The sequence below is a fragment of the Rana temporaria genome, chromosome 1 (assembly GCF_905171775.1).
Source record: "Rana temporaria chromosome 1, aRanTem1.1, whole genome shotgun sequence".
NCBI lineage: Eukaryota > Metazoa > Chordata > Amphibia > Anura > Ranidae > Rana > Rana temporaria.
In genome coordinates, this window is record NC_053489.1 from 423,388,481 (window position 1) to 423,404,878 (window position 16,398).

At 42.0% G+C, this 16,398-nt stretch overlaps 1 protein-coding gene across 1 annotated transcript in view; it reads right to left on the bottom strand.

Moving 5' to 3' along the window:
* SH2D4A (SH2 domain containing 4A) overlaps nucleotides 1-16,398 on the bottom strand; it is a 174,626-nt gene that overhangs the window by 24,615 nt on the left and 133,613 nt on the right. The window contains exon 6 of the mRNA XM_040325285.1: nucleotides 1,943-2,144. Coding sequence (XP_040181219.1) covers nucleotides 1,943-2,144 — 202 coding nt within the window. The remainder of the gene's footprint in view (nucleotides 1-1,942; nucleotides 2,145-16,398) is intronic.

A 16,398-nucleotide genomic window follows, 5' to 3' on the forward strand; every position in this document is an offset into this window, starting at 1 on the left:
GGGAGGGCTGAAAATGCTCGCATTGTGGTCTTTACTACACTGGGGAGTTTGCTTCTCATGTTTTTTTCTCTGTGACACCAGGAAACTAGAAATTAGGTGAATTACCCTACCAGGAAAGTAAGGCAATGCAATTAAATTACAGAATTTCAAAACGCTTTTGGTCACAGGAATTTATGTAAAATTTCTTAAATGGGCACAAAGACAGCATTAAAATATATGAAAGTGGTTTTAATTTTTTCTTACTATAGTTAAATGGAAAAAAATGTTTGGAACTGGGCTTTAAAGTAGACATAAAAAACAAAACAAAAAAAAACGACTGACATATAAACATCTCCATGTATTTTTTTCTAACCCTGAATTCAAGGCTGCACTAGCATTGAAAACTTCCTGGAATGTATCAAACGTTGCCTGCCCCCTTCTGATTGGACTGTTGGCAGAAACACCAGAATAAATAAAACTGACTTAAAGAATTAACACATTTAATTTTTAAATGGATTGAACTGGTTGTGGCCCTTTATTATTGGTATTTAAATAACTAGACAGTTAAAAAGATACATAACCATTTCATAATATAATTATATACACCATAACTCATACACCGTTATATATATATATATACAGGGCTGGACTGGGACAAAAATTTGGCCCTGGACTTTATCCAGACTGGCCCACTTTGACAGGTCTCTCCCATGAAGGCCAGACAACTCCTGCACCTCCCCCGGCCACCCAAGCCCCCTCTACCCCTTCACTAGCCATTCTACTTCAATAGAGTAGAACGGCAGTACCAGTGGGGAAGCTAGACATTATTTCACCCTGGGCAAAGAATCAGTTCGGTGCCCCCCCTTATGGGACAAGATTAGGCTGAAGTGATAAACTCCCACGCCATAGCTGTTGAGTCAGCTGTCTGTCCCCTCCCCCATGCTCCTCTGTCGTCCCCCCTGCTCCTCTGGTCCTCCCCTTGCTTCTCTGTTCCCCCCAGTTGAGCGCTGCGGGGAGGGAGAGGAGGTGAGCGCTGCGGGAAGGGAGAGACAGAGGAGTGGAGGGGGGCGGCAGTCCACTGTCACTGAAGTGGCCCACTGAGCCATCGGCCCACCGGGAAACTCCCTGTAGTCCCAATGGCCAGTCCATCCCTGTATATTATATATATATATATATATATATATATATATATATATATATCTTTAACTCAGCCATAACACCTTGATATAGAACAAAAAAGTATAGGGGAAAAAAAAAAAAAACTGTTCCCTTTCAGAAGAAAGTGACTAAAACCACATAACAAAAGACTAAAACGATGGGCAGGAGTGTAGTACGCTCTTTCTCTGCTGTCAGCCGCTGACTGTAGCTTACTATGCTATTTGTTTCTTATATAGGTACCTGCAAATGCCATTACAGTTAATTGGAACATGTGACAACAAAACAAATCAATTAAAAAGGTAATTATGCAAATTAACTTTCACCAGCTAACTTTCAGAAATGTCTAAAGTCTGCCACGGTCCCATAGGTGGACAGTGCAAATTTCTTTGCCCCTCCCACCTCATATTCTTAATGGCCTTACACCAGGCTGTACTGGAACATAGGCATATCCGGTATGTGAAGGATGCAACAGGGGATGGTCAAGCATTAACACTGTTAAGAGACAGACAAAACTTTTCAGAATAAATAAGACATGGAAAAGAACTTGGAAACTGCTGAAGTATGCCAGCACCTTTAGCTTAGACTCTTTTATAACACTTGACCACAAATTGACAAAAGTGACAACCAACCCAAAACAGATTATTGTATCAACTACCATGTTCAAAATGTTCCAAATTTTTTATCTCAACTTACATTTTTATTGGCTCAGTAGAGAGTCACCTGTTTTGCCACAACCTTGGGTTTTACCAATTAATTTTACATTAAACATTCAAAAAATTGCTAAAATTAATATGTTTCACTCTACCTGCTGATCCCACAGTTGCTATTTGTAGATGAAGTTGGCTTTGGTTTTGGTGGTAAAGGGGGTCGTTTAGCTTCTCCAAAATTTTTGGCCCTCTGAGCCACACTTCCTCTCTCAATGGCCTGCATTGACAGCCTCTTGTAGTCGTCCCTGGCCTGTTTAGCCATAGAGCTCCGTCTCTGATCAGCCGCCTTTGATTTTCTTACTGAAAATTGGGAAGCAATATGATTTTATTTAAAAATGTAATGCCAAATACAAACGTTCACATATCCATGTAATACGAGGAAGGGGTGATTTTTTTTCTGTATATGACTGCACTGGGAAATTTTTCCCTGTGACACCAGGTCAAGACATGGGAGAAACTGGAAACACAGTAGGCACAAAAGCAATAAAAACTTCAAACAGGTTCTAATTTTTCTCCACCCTACTTAAAATAAACAATAAATGTTGATGCCTGTGTCACTCCCTGTCCCTCTGATTCCCTGTCACTAGATGGTAGGGGGAAATCTTTTGGGACACAGATGGCAGTTAACACCTGACAAAGGTTCTAACTGTTCAACCACAAAAAAATAAAGTTTCTTCAGCTGAATTAAATACTAATTTTGTTTTACTGCCAAGGATTAAAGTACTTTTCCTGATGGAATAGCGTGCATGCTTGTCCGTGATATAAACAACACAGAATTCTGACAATAAGGCTGCATTCACACCTGAGCGTCGGTCGTTCGGTCGTTTTTTTCCGGTGTTTTGTCACGCGTATTAATGCTTATTTGCGCGTTTGCATACATCGTCGTCCGACGTTTTTGTACTTTTAGCCAATAGGAAAATTATTATCTTTTCATCACTTGTTGCTATGTTGGTAGATTTTTTTTATCTTCTGCCTGGGTGAAATGTTCTATTGATTAAAGCGACGAAACGCCCGTAGCAAATGCTCGTTGTCGCGCTAGTCGCTTGAATCGAGCGTTTCCATTACTTTCTATGGGAAATGGAAACGCTCAAAAACGACCAAACCGCCCGATACGCGCGACAAAAAAGGGTCCGGAACTTGTTTGAGCTTCAGGCGTTCGGCGTCAGGCGTTTTGTAGTGGAGATGTGAACCATCTCCATAGGGAATAATGTATTTTTTCCCCTGTAGCGTTTTTGCGCGACGCGCTTCAGGCGACAAAACGTTCAGGTGTGAATGCAGCCTAAATAATCACAGTTAACACAAAAAATTGGATGGGCAGTACAAAAGTTTGGAATATATTTACTGCATCAAGCAGCCAGCATTTTAGATTGCAAAATAAGACAACATTTACAAAATAGACGATTCATGCTTGTTTTTAGTAACCATTTTGTGAGTATATGTAGTTGCCAATGCCTCATTCCCCAGCTGGAACTTTTGAAAATGCCTGGTACTTCAGGGTACAGGTGAGCATGTGACCTCTTCAGCTTCCTCTCAGTACGTGGTGCAATCATTGTATTATTCAGGAGAACCTGTTACTTTACTCCTCTGGACAGGTTTGCTTTAAAGGATTTAATTTGCAGTTGCTAAAAGTAAAATATAATATATGGCTAAAAAGGGTTATGGATACCTGACCATTACAACTATAAGAGCTTGGTGGACATCCTATACCAAAACAATGGGCATTATTGTGGTTAATATTGCAGATATGACAACTTCCACACTTGTGGGAAGGCTTTTCACAATATTTTGATGTGTGTGAGGGCCCGCTATGCAACTTTGCATGTTTTCCCATACCTCCTTGAGCCTGCCATTTCCAGTTGTCTGTCAAGAATTTAAATTAAAATAAAATCCAACAAAAGCCAACAACCCTATTACAATTTTTAGATCCCCAGTGTTCAAAAGGAGGACGAAGAAAACAGGTCTCCCCACAACAGCTTAACAAACCACCTTAACAAACCAATTTACAATACATTTTTCCCTGAGCCTAATTCCGAAAAATATTGGAAAGCCTCTAAACCAGTATCAATAGTGAAATGGATACTGTGTGGATAAAATATATTTTAAATTAGAATCCTTTAGAGGGATGACTACAACACACTACAAAGGGCCAGATCCACGTAGCGCGGCGCATTGTTGCGGCCGGCGTAGCGTACAGCGTATTTTCCTTATCCTCCAAAAAATTGTGGCGTAAGTTACGGCGGCGTAGTGCAACTTTGGCGGCGTAAGGGCGCGCAATTCAAATCGATATGATGGGGGCGTGTTTTATGTTAATACGTCGTGACCCGAAGTAAATGACATTTTTTTTAACGGCGCATGCGCCGTCCGTGGCGGTATCCCAGTGCGCATGCTCGAAATGAAACCGGAACAAGCCAATGCTTACGACGGTGACGTCATTCTACGCAAAGCCCTATTCGCGAACGACTTACGCAAACGACGTAACATTTTCAAAATTTGACGCGGGAACGACGGCCATACTTAACATAGGATACGCCTCATATAGCAGGGGTAACTATACGCCGAAAAAAAGCCTTACGGAAACGGCGTAAGAAAAATGCGCCTGGCCGGACGTACGTTCGTTCGTGGATCGCCGTATCTAGCTAATTTGCATACTCGACGTGGAAATCAACGGAACGCCACCTAGCGGCCAGCGTAAATATGCACCTACGATCCGACGGCGTACTAAGACGTACGCCAGTCGGATCGATCCCTCATTCAGTCGTATCTTGTTTTGTGGATACAAAACAAAGATACGACGGGGGGAACTTTGAAATTCCGCGGCGTATCAATAGATACGCCGGCGTAATTCGTTTGTGGATCTGGCCCAAAATGTGTATAACTTGGTTCTTGTAAGCATTCATATTTCTGTAAGTCTTTTCCGGGGACAGCACCAGACCTAATATTACAGTAAAATGTGATATTTTAAACACTTATCACAATAGATGAGTGCCAGCCTGCAGAACAGCAGCCTTAAAATAACAGCAGACTTGTCTGAGAAGCTTACCCCTCCCCCAACACATTCTTATGTCTCTTTGTCTTTGGAATTATTCCTATATACAGTTTGAAAGTTTGTTGTCCTCTGTTAATTAGGGACAGAAAACTTGGTGGTACTTCCGCATTACTTTGTTTGAAATAACCACAAGATATAGAGAAGGCTGCAGAAAAATGTTAATTATTTGCCCTGGTGTTACAGCTACTGCACCTTGTCAAAGGGGCTTTTTTTTTTTTTTTTTTTAAGGGAAAAATGTAATGTCACCTTCCTCAGTCCTCTCAGTCTGCAAACCAAATGAGCGCTGATGCACCCTGTTAAATATATTTTCCTCATTCTTCTTTTGCATTGTAACAAATTTGCGCCCTTAGTAAAACACATATTTCTCCTGTAACGTCACCTGAACATCATTTCTTCTAGATGTGTGTTTAGATAAATTATGGGATTGTTGGTTGACTAAAGGAGTAGAGAATGTTCACTTAGCAAAGTTAATGTTCACCTAGTTTAGTCATGTGAAGTTGTACTCACTACAATCATGCAGCCATGTGCAGGGCTATTTTTATTTATCTGGTTATTTAATGTGAACACAGCTTCTGCTATCAATCATCCAATGAAGAGCCGAGAAGAGCCGAGAAGCCAACGCGTTCATGACGCGGGACTTTCAAGGGCTCAGATAAGTAAACGGGGGGCTGTAGGGGCCTGTAAGCATCGGATGTTTTTTCACCTTAATGCATAGGATGCATTAAAGTGTCACTAAAGGAAAAAAACATTTTTTCTTTAAAATAACAAATGTTATACTTACCTCCAATGTGCAGTTTGTTTTGCACAGAGTGGCCCCAATCCACGTCTTCTGGGGTCCCTCGGCGGCTGTCTCTGGTCCTCCCCACAAGAACTCATCACATTCATGCGAGAGAGCTCGCATGGTGATGAGTCCTTGCGGGCACGCTCCCGTGATACAGCGAGCGGCCAAAGCCGCTCGCTGTATCACTCAGCCCCACCCCTCGGCACGCCGCGTCACTGGATGTGATTGACAACAGCGCCAGCCAATGGCTGCGCTGCTCTCAATCCATCCGCTCTAGCCAATCAGCGGCCAGGCTGAGCGGCAAAGAGGATCTCGGGACTTTCGAGGGTAAGTAAAACGGGGGCTCGGGGGGGCGGCCTCATCAGATGTTTTTTCCCCTTAATGCATAGATTGCATTAAGGTGAAAAAAAGGTTTTCTTTACAACTCCTTTAAGGTGAAAAAATGCAAAGCTGTACAACCCCTTTAACCCTCCTGGCGGTGTTCCCGAGTCTGACTCGGGGTTAGATTTCTGTGCTGCGATCGGTATCCCCGAGTCGGGCTCGCCTCGCAGCATCCACAGACAGTGTTTACTTACATTGTCCCTGGATCCAGCGATGCCACCGCGCTGTGTGAGCGAGCGGGTGCTCGCTCGATTCACACAGCTTCATCCTGTGCCGCCGATCTCCGTTCCCTGCGACGTTACGACGCACGGGAGCGGAGAACAGCGCCAAATTCAGAAACGTAAACAAACACAATACACACAGTATACTGTAATCTTATAGATTACAGTACTGTATGTAAAAAATACACACCCCCCTTGTCCCTAGTGGTCTGCCCAGTGCCCTACATGTACTTTTATATAATAAAAACTGTCCTTTCTGCCTGCAAACTGTAGATTGTCCATAGCAACCAAAAGTGTCCCTTTATGTCAAAAATGGTTTTAGAGCAGCTAGAAAACAGCGATAATAAATTATAATCACTTGCAGAATTGTGCGATAGTGGGGAAATTCGTCATAAAAAAATAAAAGTAATGACAGCGACAATTCTGCAACTGAGAAAATTTCAGTGATTTTGAGCTGATTACATTATTGAATAATTTTTATTATAATTATATTAATATTTGTTATAATTATTTATAATTATTTATATTATAATTTATAATTTTGTTTTTAAAAAAAATGTCATACCCGGGATGCCTATTAAGCCCCATACACACTATCAGTTTTCCTGCTGGTTTTCTCTTCAGGTTTACCAAAACCATCTAATATGAGGTCAAACCTTAAGCATTTCAATTTGAATGCAATCAGGCAGGTCCTTGTACTACATGGTTTTGGTAAACCTGAAGAGAAAACCATCAGGAAAACTGATAGTGTGTATGGGGCTTCAGACTCTTGTTTGGTCAGATTTAAGTGAGTTATTCCTAAGAATTACAGGCCTACAGTATAAAACGCCAAATTTCCTTGCAAATAATGGTACCGCTTTCAGCACCTTTTTTCTGAAAGAATCATACCGCCAGGGAGGTTAAGAGTGGTTGAAAACATATACTCAGTGAAATAACTAGCATCAGATGATATACAGAAATGAAAAAAAAATCCTCTTACATAAGTTGTACCCGTTTATCTGAGGCCCTCTGTCCTCCAGTCATTTTACACAAGATCTCTTAACGCTGAAAAGCAGGGGGCAAGGACCTGAAGTCCCAGTGCCAATCTCAGTGACTACAGCTCTGAGCCCTGACTAGACGAGAAGGGACACTCCCCACACATATTACACAGAGAACATGCATAGCTGTAGCTGTTAATCACAGGCTGGAACTCTCCCCCCTTACCACTATTTTATCTCTTGGTGTCAGAAAACTTGTCAGAAGCGATTCATACAAATAACAGAGAAATGAGGCAGCAGAGAGAAATCAATATCAGTGGTTTGGATACAGACAAGTACACAGTAGAAGAAAGATATAATTTGTTCATTAACCACTTAAGCCCCGGACCATTTTGTTGCTAAAGGACCAGGCCACTTTTTGCGATTCGGCATTGTGTCACTTTAACTGACAATTGCGCAGTCGCGCAACGTGGCTGCCAATCAAAATGTATGTCCTTTTTTCCCCCCACAAATAGAGCTTTTTCTTTTGGTGGTATTTGATCATCTCTGCAGTTTTTATTTTTTTGCTCTATAAACAAATATAGAGCGACAATTTTGAAAAAAAAAACAATATTTTTTACTTTTTGCTTTAATAAATATCCCCAAAAAATATATATTTTTCCTCAGTTTAGGCCGATACGTATTCTTCTACATATTTTTGGTAAAAAAATAAAAAATAAAAAATAAATCGCAATAAGCGCTTATTGATTGGTTTGCGCAAAGGTTTTAGCGTCTACAAACTAGGGGATAGTTTTATGTCATCTTTATTAAAAAAAATGTTTTACCAGTAATGGCGGCGATCAGCGATTTTTATCGTGACTGCGACATTATGGCGGACACATCGACACCATTTTGGGATCATTGTAATTTTTACAGCGATCAGTACTATAAAAATGCACCGATTACTGTTGAAATAAAACTGGCAGTGAATGGGTTAACCTTTAGGGGGCGCTGAAGGGGTTAAGTGTGCCCTAGTGAGTGATTCTTACGGTGTGGGGGCGTGGCTTGGCGTGTGACGCCACTGAACGTCGTTCCCTATGACAGGGAACAGACGATCAGTGACACCCTCACTAGGAAGAACGGGGAAACGTTTGTTTACACTTACCTCTCCCCGTTCTTCAGCTCTGTGACCCGATCGTGAGACACAGGATCAGGTCCTGCGGGCACGGTCACGGAGCTCAGGACTGGGACCCACGGCTGGGCATCTTAAAGGAGACGCACCTGTACGTGCTTATGCCCAGCCGTGCAGCTCTGCCGACGTATATCGGCGTTAGGTGGTCCTTAAACGGTTAAAAAAATAAAATAAAATTAGGTACTTATATAGTGCCATCAATTTATGCAGCGCTTTACGTATGTATTAGGCTGGGTTCACATATGTGCGACCATGGCTCACAGCATGGGGTTTGGTGCGTCCCTGTTCACCGATTCAGGTGCGATTCAGGTCTGGCATTTTGCCTGAATTCGCACCTGAACCAAGTCCAAAGACGCACAGGACCCTTCTGCAATCCGGACTGCGGCCGCCTGTTTCTGTGTGAACCAGCTCTATTGAGATCTGGTCACACTTGCCTGACATGCGATTTGAATGTAGGAATACCTGCATCCAATTTCCATATCTGTGAACCCGACCTTATACATTCACATCACTCCCTGCCCTCAAAAAGCTTACAGTCTAAGGTCCCTAACTCACATTCATACATACACACAGGGGCAGACTGACAACTCATGGGGCCCCCGGGCAATAGAAGAGTATGGGGCCCCTCTGGCTTACAGATGGCCACCACGCCAGGAGGTAGTGCAGAGGCGGGCAGCTAAAATCTTGGGATATTCACATTAAAAGCATGTCAGTTTCGGACATATCAGGGACAGATATAAAAAAAAAACACAGATTTTTACATACTGTCCCTGGTTTTACTGAGCCTGGCAACCCGGATGGGGCCCCCTAGTGGCATGGGGCCCTCGGGCAGTGCCCGAGTGACTCAATGGTCAGTCCGCCCCTGCATACAGATACTTAGGCCAATTTAGATAGGAGACAATTCACCTACCAGCATGTCTTTGGAGTGCGAGAGGAAACCAGAGTACCCAAAAGGAAACCCACGCAAGCACTAGGAGAACATGCAAACTCCAGGAAGATAGTGGCGTGATTGGGATTCAAACCAACAACCCTAGTGCCACCATACAGAAGTGCTAACCACTTAGCTGCTTCATATTATATGTCTGAGGTTTACAATGACTGTAATTTCTCTATGGAGTTGATTTACTAAAACTAGGAAGTGCAAAATCTGTTGCAGCTGCACATGGTAGCCAATCAGCTTCCAATTTCAGCTTGTTTAACCCGTTCTCTACCGAGTCATTGTAAAATGACGTCGGCGGGAACCCTCCGTCCCTTAGACTGGATGTCATATGACGTCCTTGCCTTCTCGGGCAGTTAGGGGGCGCGCGCGGATTGCTCGGGTCTCGGTGCGCGTGCCCGGCCGCGATGTCCGCCGGGCACCCACGATTCCCCGCAATCACGGCAGGACCATGGATCTGTGTGTGTAAACACACAGATCCATGTCTTGTCAGCGATGAGGAGACAGATGTGTGTTCCCAGTACAGAGGAACACACATCGGTCTCCTCCCCTTGTGAGTCCCCCTACAGTTAGAACACACTTTAGGGAACATATTAACCCCTTCCTCGCCCCCTAGTGTTAACCCCTTCCCTGCCAGTCACATTTACACAGTAATCAGTGCAGTTTTATAGCACTAATCGCTGTATAAATGTGAATGGTCCCAAAAATGTGTAAAAAACGTCCAATATGTCCGCCACAATGTCATGGTCACAATAAAAAAAAAAAAAAAAAAAAAAAAAAAATCGCAGTTCGCCGCCATTACTAGTAAAAAAAAAAAAAAATGCCATAATTCTATTCCCTATTTTGTAGATGCTAGAACTTTTGCGCAAACTGATCAATTACGCTTATTGCGATTTTTTTTTGCCCAAAATATGTAGAAGAATACGTATCGGCCTAAAAAAATTATGATATTTATTAAATCAAAAAGTAAAAAGGTGTTTTTTTCAAAATTGTCGCTCTTCTTTTGTTTATAGCGCAAAAAAAAAAAAAAAACGCAGAGGTGATCAAATACCACTAAAAGAAAGCTCTATTTGTGGGTAAAAAAAGGGCGTCAATTTTGTTTGGGAGCCACGTCACACGACCGCGCAATTGTCATTCAAAGTGTGACAGTGCTGAAAACTAAAAATTGGTCTGGGCAGGAAGGGGGTTTAAGTGCCCTGTATGGAAGTGGTTAATTGAGCTTTGACAAAAAAAAAAAAAAAACTGGAAGCCGATTTGTTTCTATGCAGAGTTGCACCAGATTTTGCATGCTCCAGTTTTAGTAAATCAACCCCTAGGTGTACAATTTTAAATATAAAATTTCCGTTTTGTTTGATCAATTTCCTATTGCTGCATTATTATTTTTTTTACTTACCTTCTTTTGGGTGTGCTGAAGTCCTTTTCTTTGCTTGTCACTTTATCACATGAATGTCACTCATTCAGTTCTACTGAACTCTTCACTACACTGGGGCTAGGAAGATGCCTTACATACATGTTCTTTGTATTCATGGTGCCCGCTTGGTTCACGTAGAATCGCGGCAGCGTAACATATCCTAGATACGTTACACCGCCGCAATTTTTCATCGCAAGTGCCTGATTCACCAAGCACTTGCGATGAAAACTACGCCGGCGGCCTCCGGCACAAGGCGGGCCAATTTAAATTAGGCGCGCTCCCGCGCCGGACCTACTGCGCATGCTCCGTTTCTTAACTCCCGCCGTGCTTTGTGCGCCGTGACGTCATTTTTTTGAACGGCGACGCGCGTAGCGTACTTCCGTATTCCCGGACGGCTTACGCAAACGACGTTAAATTTTGAATTTCGACGCGGGAAACGACGGCCATACTTTAGACAGCAATACGCCTGCTGACTAAAGTTAGGGCACAAAAAAAAACAACTAACTTTGCGATGGGAAACTAGACTAGCGGCGACGTAGCGAACCTGAAAAACCGTTGTGGATCCGCAGCAACTCCTAATTTGCATACCCGACGCTGGTTTACGACGCAAACTCCCCCCAGCGGCGGCCGAGGTACTGAATCCTAAGATCCGACAGTGTAAAACAATTACACCTGTCGGATCTTAGGGATATCTATGCGTAACTGATTCTATGTATCAGTCGCATAGATAGAAACAGAGATACGACGGCGTATCAGGAGAAACGCCGTCGTATCTCATTTGTGAATCTGGCCCTAAGAGTACAAAGAACAGAAACAAAAAGTAGGAATATTATTTTGTATATGTTTTTTGTCAGCACCAGCCATGTATTAAACAGCTGCTGTATTTACACAGTCATGTTGACAGTCAGGAAATGCTGACTGGCTGCATTGTAAACACTGGATTAAAAATGAAAAAATGTATAGAAAATGTATGGTAACAAAAAAGCAGCCAAATCATAAATGCATACAGTATTTGTAAGCATGCTCCCCAGTATTAGGCAGGTAGGCTGCTAATGGACTTGTACTGCATTTGTCCAGGAACGGTGTTTTGATAAAAAATATATATAAAATCACAAAGATAAGTACATTTAGTTACAAGAATGCAGACTTGAAAGGTCAGATGTTGAGAAATACAGTATCTCAGAAAAGTGAGTACACCCCTCACATTTTTGTAAATATTTTATTATATCTTTTCATGCGACAACTCTAAAGAAATTACACTTTGCTACAATGTAAAGTAGTGAGTGTACAGGATGTACAACAGTGAAAATTTGCTGTCCCCTCAAAATAACAACACAGCCATTAATGCCCAAGGGCCCTTTCACACGGACGTGCCCATGTACGGGCTCCGCTTTGCTCAGTGGGGATCGCTCCATCTATCCCCGCTAAGCAGGCAGATGACAGCTCTGTCTCTGCACACTGTACAAGTACCGACCTGTCAGAGTGCTGCTCTCCCCTATGGGGGATCGGATGAAGACGGACCGTACAGTCCGTGTTCATCTGATCCGCCAAACGGATAGAAAATAGAGTTTCTATCCATCACACTTTAGCAGATCGGAGCGGGTTGGATGTCAGTGTGCATGTCACCGCTGACATCCGTGGATCCATAAACCTGCATGGAGTGTCCGATCAGGCAGACCTGAACGGCCCGTGTGAAAGGGGCCTAAAACTCTGGCAACAAAAGTGAGTACACCCCTAAGTGAAAATGTCCAAATTGGGCCCAAAGTGTTAATATTTTGTGTGGCCACCATTATTTTCTAGAACTGCCTTAGCCCTCTTGGGCATGGAGTTCACCAGAGCTTCACAGGTTTGCCACTGGAGTCCTCTTCCACTCCTCCATGACGACATCACAGAGTTGGTGGATGTTAGAGACCTTGCGCTTCTCCATCTTCCGTTTGAGGATGCCCCACAGATGCTCAATAGGGATTAGGTCTGGAGACATGCTTGGCCAGTTCATCACCTTTACCCTCAGCTTCTTTAGCAAGGCAATGGTCATCTTGGAGGTGTGTTTGGGGTTGTTATGTTGGAATACTGCCTTGTGGCCCAGTCTCTGAAGGGAGGGGAATCATGCTCTGCTTCAGTATGTCACAGTACATGTTGGCATTCATGGTTCCCTCAATGAACTGTAGCTCGCTAGTGCCAGCAGCACACAGGTAGCCCCAGACCATGACACTCCCACCACCATGCGTGACTGTAGGCAAGGCACATTTGTTTTTGTACTCCTGGTTGCCGCCACACAAGCTTAAAACCATCTGAACCAAATAAGTTTACCTTGGTCTCATCAGACCACAGGACATGGTTCCAGTAATCCATGTCCTTAGTCTGCTTGTCTTCAGCAAACTGTTTGCAGACTTTCTTGTGGATCATCTTTAGAAGAGGTTTCCTTCTGGGGTGACAGCCATGCAGACCAATTTGATGCAGTGTGCAGCATATGGTCTGAACACTAACAGGCTACCCCACCCCTTCAACCTCTGCAGCAATGCTGGCAGCACTCATATGTCCATTTCTGAAGGGCAACATCTGAATTTGGTGCCGAGCATGTGGACTCAACTTCTTTGGTCGACCATGGCAAGGCCTGTTCTGAGTGGAACCTGTCCTGTTAAACCGCTGTATGGTCTTGGCCACCATGCTGCAGCTCAGTTTCAGGGTCTTGCCAATCTTTTTATAGCCTTGGCCATCTTTATGTAGAGCAACAATTTTTTATTTTTATTTTTTTAAGATCCTCAGGGTTCTTTTCCATGAGGTGCCATGTGTAACTTCCAGTGACCAATATGAGAGAGTGAGAGCAATCAGACCAAATTTAACACACCTGCTCCCCATTCATACCTGAGATCTTGTAACACTAACGAGTCACATGACACCGGGGAGGGAAAATGGCTAATTGTGCCCAATTTGGACATTTTTACTTAGGGGTGTACTCGCTTTTGTTGCCAGCGGTTTAGATATTAATGGCTGTGTTGATTATTTTTTCTTCTTTTTCTTTTCTTCCTTTCATTTAGAATATCATGTGTACCGTCTTTCCACTCACACTAGTGACATTAAACATACTACTACATACTATACCTAATGGACCATTAACTAGGTCTTTTCCATCCAGTTTACTATTGGGGATGAATTCCCCTACATAACCGCTAGATGGCAGCCCTAGCATCAATACTAATCATTATAGTTAAGCTATGCTGAATATCCTAATTCACTACTATATGCCTGATGTTCATTGGGTAGTCAAACCATAATGGCCATTCCTGTGCGGTTTCTGTCTAGGCATATATGTTTCTTGTTGTTTTATGCCCTGGACTTTATAGGCCGTTTTGGGCGATATGCCATAATACTCCGCCTTAGTGGGATCTTTATTTATGCGCCGTGCTATCAAAACGGCGCGCATCTATGACGTCATCACGTCATACGTCCATGTGATCCCACAGCCTATATAAACCTGATGCTCATGCAATGGCGCTGTGTTACCGTGTGTACACCCTGGGACACAGACGCATTGCTGCAATCAGTTATAGGGTAAGTCACTTCTCCTGCTCCAAATTGTTCCCTCAATTTCATCACACTTGAGAATGACCTATTGAATGTACACATTGTTTCATCTTAACAGGCCTGTACTAACGCCCCATGTAAATGCTGCTACAGAAAGGGTTTCTTTATGTAAGCCCCCCCACATTGCTGTTATACTGCCATCTGCTGTCCCAGTTTGCTCAGGACTTCATAAAAATAGGTAACCTGGATCTTTTGGTTAACTCTTTACTTCCATCATAAATGTTAGTCTTTAAAGGCTGTTTAATAGCTTCTTTCGTTATATTTTTTTATTATTACAGTCCGAGTAACTACTCTCCCTGTGGTACACATTTTCCACTCTTTGGACTTGTAGTCTTGACTCTTTCGACTTACCCAAGGTGATTATGGTGGCCGTTATGTCTTTATATTAACACCGCAGGAGCTATGTAGTAGTGATATCCAGTGCATTTGTTCACATGATTCTCTACCTTACTTCATTTCCTCCATATTATTTTATTATTTTATTTACATATAATTTTTTTTTTTTTTCTATCTTTTTCCCTTTTCTTCCCCCTCTTTTTCTTTTGTATGTGTGCGTGCATGTATGTGCATCTAGGTTTATACATGCATATACACATATGCAGGTCTCTAGTGTTTTCTCTGTTTCATCCCTTATCTTTACTATTTACTCTATCTTCACTATTTTCTATATGGTATCTGTGTCTGCACGTTGACAGCAGCTACGATAAGAATTCATATATCATATTTAATTACTGCTATATATATATATATATATATATATATATATATATATTTGTCAACTAGATTCTCGATATATGGAAGCTTGTGCCTAAGCTTATCTCCCGACCTGTTTTATCTCCATCTGTATCTTATATGCCCCGTGGACGCATCCGTTGAGGGACCACCAGCCATGTAAATACACACTATGACACCTCAATTCATTTCATTTTAATTCTGTATTTCGATTAATATTTCTGTTTTACTAATGTGCCACACTGTATCATTGCAGATAAGTTTCTATCTCTCTGCTAACTTTATATTCCTCATCCTCGCCCTGAAGAAGCCCCACGGCGAAACGTGCGTTGGCGACTTCGGAGGAATGTACAGTGGTCACTTGCTGTTGATTAATTTGTGATAATTTTTCTTGTATTTATTTATTATTATTATTTTTTGTATATCCTGTTTAATTTATTTATATGCTATTAAATTATATATTTTTACAAAACCATACTTCCTTGGCCTTAAAGTCTGACCATCAATGTCCACTGGCTGTGTTGAGCTATTTTGAGGGGGCAGCAAATTGACACTGTTATATAAGCTGTACACTCACTAATTTACATTGCATCAAAGTGTCATTTCTTCGTATTGTCACATGAAAAGATATAATAAAATATTTACAAAAATGTGAGGGGTGTACTCACTTTTGTGAGATACTGTATACTATAAACAGACTTGAAGCCTGTGTGAGTCATAACAAACTTTTCCCTTTTTCCCCAGTCAGGTGACACACCATGTCATACCTGGGCCAATTATACTTTCAATTCTGCAATCACACGTGTAAGACTTAAATTATAATGTAGACTTTTTGAGTCACAACATAATTGTTTTAAAATTAGATTGTCACAAAGAAATACTCCTATATTAACCTGTAACAGCAGCAGGCCTGACCTCATGGCTGATCATGAGTAGTTTAAGGAGTAGGTGTACTGTAGCTTGTACAGGAGTAGGTGTACTGCCCAAGAATTAGTACAAAGCATGTGTGTGTTTAGCTTTGTGAAGTTGTTTAAGAATTTATGTACCACTTGGTTTCATCACTCACTATATTGAAAATGTAAGAAATGGCTTATTTTTTAATAATGTTAGAAATGACCATTTTCTACTTTTTCAGGTTCAGACTTCTTTTTGAATAGCAAATATATTTACAAGTGAAGGAAAAAAGTATTTGATCCCCTGCTGATTTTGTATGTTTGCCCACTAATAAATAAAATGATCAGTCTATAATTTTAATGGTAGGATTATTTTAACAGTGAGAGACAGAATAACAACAAAACTATCCAGAAAAACA